This window comes from Archocentrus centrarchus, chromosome 1 (assembly GCF_007364275.1).
Source record: "Archocentrus centrarchus isolate MPI-CPG fArcCen1 chromosome 1, fArcCen1, whole genome shotgun sequence".
NCBI lineage: Eukaryota > Metazoa > Chordata > Actinopteri > Cichliformes > Cichlidae > Archocentrus > Archocentrus centrarchus.
In genome coordinates, this window is record NC_044346.1 from 15,673,530 (window position 1) to 15,678,627 (window position 5,098).

Consider the following 5,098-nt stretch of genomic DNA (forward strand, 5'->3'; position numbering starts at 1 on the left):
TTCCGGTGATCTTTGTTTCTTTTGCTTCCTTTTTTATGAGAGGATACTCTTAGAAAAAATATATAATTTTTTCCTAATGGCATCCTTTACAGACACTTTGAACACAGCACACCACATACTGAATACAAATTTCATTCATAATGGCAACAAACATACTCTTTAAAATCATAAAATATACAATTTTATTATCTTGGTCTAGTGATGATTAATTGGTGGATACAAAGGAATATTAGTTAAAAAACTCTTACTCCACAGATGTCACTTTTCTCATCATATTACTGCCATATATTGTGTATTCATACTAAATTGTACAGTGTTTGTGGATGTAAATTGCTGTAGGTGGATTCTTCCACTTTTCAAGCTGTTGTGTACCATTATATCAGATACAACAAAGTAAGCGATTTCTAAGTTCAGATGAAGTGGCACTTTTTTCTTGATTAAAATTAATTTTAAAAAGACCTTAAGCAAAACTGTTCTCTCCTTTCATTCCATTTTTTTTCACAGCATGAAGCACTGAAATAACTTTTTAAATGGAGGAAAAACAAAATTGAATCTGTCAACAGATTAAAAGATTTTTCTTTTATTAAAAAAAAAAAAAAATCGAGTATCTTGGCTGTAATTGTTTCATAATTGTAATTGTTGCCGTCTCGTCAGATTTACAGAGATTGTGTGGAAGAAGTTTCTGGTATTATGTCTTAATTCAAAGGGATGAAATATTGAGTGGCAAGTCAATTCATTTTCTTAACTGGTGGATTTTGATTTGATGTATGTGCGTAAGTGCTGTGCTGATGTCGACATAGCGATTGAGGTCGGTCACAGTTACTGGTGTGGCTCCAGACGCCACTTCAAACTGGCCGAGCTGATCCAGCACAGAAAGCATTACAAGCACAAAAGAGAGAGAAGCGTGGGCACTTTTTTTTGTTGTTGTTGTTCCTGCTGGAATCTTTCTTTGTAGTACTTAAAATAATGATTAATAGATAGCTTTCCAAATACATCTGGTACAACTGAAATGTATCTAATTGATGTCACCTGGCTGCAAATCAAAATCCTCATAATTATGGTATAATGTTTTGGCACAGCTGCTTAAACTTTAATTGCAATGAATCATCACAAATTTACATCTTTTATTCTTAAAGAACAAAGGTGCTTTATCATTGTTTATTTCCAAGAAAAGCAAACTAAATATGCATTTTTACTCAGCGAAGGAGTACGTGCAGACTCATACTCTGGGTTTTTCACACAAACCACTTACTGCAATGCCTACAATCACAAAGCACAATAATTTATACAAATATTTCAAAGTCTCTCATTTAAGCTCAGCAGTAGCGTATTCAGCGTACACATTCCAGTCACAACAAAAAAAATGTAAGAGCACAAAAAATTATTTGTATTTTACACTCACATACTCTTGCTGTGAAAAGGCCTATGTTAAAAAAACGAATAGCTAAAAGTAAGTTATCAGCATTGAAAATGGGTTCTAAAATTACTGAGAAAATCACAGCGGTGTTGAGACAGGTCAGTCTGCTCAGTTTTGTCCTTGATAAATGTCATGAACAAAGACAAAGCAGTCGGATTTTGTGCACAGAAATGTCTGGCTCATTCGGTGCCATCTTAAGTCTCTATTAAAAAACAAACAAAAAATCATGAGATGCTTGGCTTTGTGTTCTCAGTATCTTAGATGGCAGAAACAAAACGGTCCATATTCCCCGGGTAGGTGGAGTGTCTGAGGTATCCCCCAGTGTTGGCAATAGGACCTGCAGTGCTGTTATACTGGGAGAAAGTCCCCAACTGCATTGGGGAGACCCTGCCGTAATGGTCCACTGTTTCTGCAGGGCCGTGAGCTGAGGTGTGGATCCGTCCTCCTCCTGCATACCCCATGCCCTGGCTGTGACCCTGTCCGTATGAGCCCGGGTGTGTGTGTTGGTGCAGATGACTGTTTTGTCCAGAGTAGGTGAACGCCGGATGTGTAGATGAGCGGGGTGGCACAGATCCCCCACATGGTTGACTCTGGAAACCCGGGGCTCCCAAGCTGCAGGGACTGGATCCATTTGGAAGCCCCTCAGGACTGAAGCTCCGGCTTTGCTGCGGCATCACCTCTGGTCCTTGGCCTGCCAGCATGCTGGGTGGAGTCGGGTGTCCTATGATGTTGTTGATGCTGAACATGCGAGTCTGACTGTGCCCAAACCCCGGAGGTGATGAAGAGGGATAGTAGGCAGAGGGCAGCTGCTGTCCATATGTTGGACTGAGTGTCACGTTGGGATAGACTGAGTTGGTGTATGCAGCTGGCCTGGTAATCTGGACAGGAGTAAAAACTGACGTCTCATGCACATATGAACTGTATGTGCTCAAGTCACAGCGCTTAAACCTCTTCCTGCGTCTCAGAAAGCTGCCACTCTCAAACATGTCCTCAGCATTTGGGTCCAGTGCCCAGTAGTTGCCCTTCCCTGGTCGTCCTGGCTCTCGAGGGATCTTGATAAAACAATCATTGAGAGTCAAATTATGGCGAATGGAGTTTTGCCATTTCTTTGAATTGTCTCTGTAGAAGGGGAAGCGCTCTGTGATGAATTTGTAGATACCCCCCAGTGTCAGTTTGCGGTCAGGGGAGTTGGCTATAGCCATGGAGATTAGTGCAATGTAGCTGTATGGCGGTTTCCCGCGCTGGAGAGGTCTCTTTCTCCTCCGACCTCTGGGCTGCTCCTCTGTCTGTGGTGGAGGATTGGAGGCAAGCAAGGTGGTATCTGCTGGAGAGTCTTTCTCCACTTTGACCACTGGCATTGTCATGGACAATTAAAAAAGACAGATTACTTACTGCAAAAGCTGCACGGTAGACGTAGTGGCGCAGCCTTGAGGTTGTTCCCTCTGTCAGAGGAAACAAATTAGGTCCCTGACAGTGCAAAACAAAACAAGAGATCTGTCTGATAAGCAATGCTGCTCCAAGTTCACATTTGATTTTAAATGCTCAGCGTCTTGAATCCAAACTCAGCTGTTCTTCAGATGCAGTGGAAGTAATTGGCTCTTCTGTGAAGTCCTCTTTCATTAATTAAATGCAGGCCTTTACTCAGTTTATTCCGGTAAAACGTAGTTGGCTTAAGCTGAAGAACTGAGGTATGAGTGTCCCAGTTGTGTTTTAGGTGTGTGTGAGAATGACTCACTCACATTTACCTGAAGAGTGTATTACCTGCAGACAATGTGAAGGGCCACGCCCCCTTGAACATCACATGGTCTTTACATGCCTTACTATTGTTCATGTTTGTCAAAGTCTGCATACTTTATTTCTTTTTCTTTTCTTATATATATATATATATATATATATATATATATATATATGATCCTAAAGCATGGTGAGCTGTCCTGAAATGTTACAAATGTTTCTATAATTTCTATTTAGAGTTTCAAAAGTTGTAATTCTTCTTCTTTGTCTTCTTTTTCAATTCAAATAACAAACAATAATATCAGTCTTTACCTTTTATTTCCATTTATGCATTACCCACAGCTATTTGTTCTATTAATAACCTTTATTTTGTTTCAGCAACCAAATCTGTCAAAACAGATATTGTTTCCTCTTAATATTCAAAGTTTACTTTAAAGCTGACCTCAGTTTATTTTAAAAAGTCCAAAATGGTCCATGTTGTTTTGATGTTTAACACTAAAAGACCTCTTTAGTGGTAACTTAACCTATGAGTTGTTTTTCTATCTTGCTTCCTTGTTTGTTTTGTGCCAGTGGTTGGACAAGCCAGCTGTGTTAAGAGATGTAAATGTTGTCCAGACAAAGGCCCTCCTGTGATTTCAGCATGCAAAATATAAACCATCATCATGAAGCCCGGGCGCAACCCGAGAGATGGGAATAACCAACGCTCGACACAGAAATTGTTTGCTGAAATTGGTGGTGATACTTGAAAGTGTTTTAAAGCCGCCATCATAAAAAATATATTTTTTTCTCTCTATCTTCACATTAAATGAATAATGTGAAAGCTCTTCTTTTGAGATGATATTAAACAATATTCAGCTTCATTGTCATCAAGGGTGGAGACGCTTCTGATACTGCTGGTATGAAGTCCGGGGACTCCCTGGGTTAGGGTTCACCACCTTAATCTCTTAAATAAACTGAAAGGAAAACAGAGCAGCACACTCCCCTGCTTAACACGAAGCAGGGTTAACACTGTGTCAGAGTCTGAGCAAGGAGAGAGAGTGTGAGTGTGAGTGGGTTGCTTAGACAAACAGCCCGATGAAAAATGTAGTCCTGTGGGGAGGGCCGCGGAAGTTTCCATCCTGGTCTGGAGCTGTAGCACCGTGTTACGTGATGGTGTGGGAGTGGTATGCGATGATATGAGGTTTTTTTTTTTTTTTTTTAGGTTAACATGAGAATCCACTGTATCCACTGTACCAGTGCTGTAAAAAATATTTGTCTCCTTCCTGATCTCTTTTTTGTTTTTTCATATTTGTCTCACATGTTTCAGAGAATCAAACACATTTAAAATCTTAAAATTAGACAAAAATAACCTGAGTACATACAAATATTTATATTATCATTTTATTTATTAAGGGGGAAAAAAGCTATCCAAACCTACCTGGCCATATGTGGAAAAGTAAATGGCCCCTTTGTTAAATCATGAATTAAGGGTGATTAATCACTATTTTTGGAAAGCTGAGTTCAGTCTCACTAGCCGCACCTGGACGTGATTGCTGCCAGACTTGTTGAATCAAGAAATCACTTAAATACAACCTGTCTGACAAAGTGAAGCAGGTTAAAAGATCTCCAAAAGCAACACATCATGCCATGATCTAAAAACATCTATCAGTCTGTAAAGGCTTACAAAGCCATTTCTTAGACTCCAGTGAGCCACAGTGAGAACCACAAATGGAGAAAACTTGGAGCAGCGGTGAGCCTTTCCAGGAGCCACCGACACACCAAAAATGCTTCTACGACTCATCCAGGAGGTCACAAAAGAACCCAGAACAACAGCTAAAGAGCTGCAGCCCTCACTTGCTTCAATTGAGGTCAGAGTTCATGATTCAACAATAAGAAAGAGACTGGACAAAAATGGCATCCATGGGAGAGCTCAAAGGAGAAAACCACCGCTGAGCAAAACGAACACAA

General features: G+C 40.2%; 1 protein-coding gene across 1 annotated transcript; it reads right to left on the reverse strand.

The window, feature by feature from the left end:
* Positions 1 to 1,449: 1,449 nt before the first annotated feature.
* Positions 1,450 to 3,112, reverse strand: foxe1 (forkhead box E1). The gene has a single exon (XM_030740849.1). It carries the CDS (start codon positions 2,779 to 2,781, stop codon positions 1,675 to 1,677), a length of 1,107 nt encoding a protein of 368 aa, XP_030596709.1. The 5' UTR covers positions 2,782 to 3,112; the 3' UTR covers positions 1,450 to 1,674.
* Between the last annotated feature and the right edge of the window lie 1,986 nt (positions 3,113 to 5,098).

Excerpts from the sequence above, each read along its gene's own strand:
- foxe1 (XM_030740849.1), bottom strand. The coding sequence starts at position 2,781 with ATGACAATGCCAGTGGTCAAAGTGGAGAAAGACTCTCCAGCAGATACC.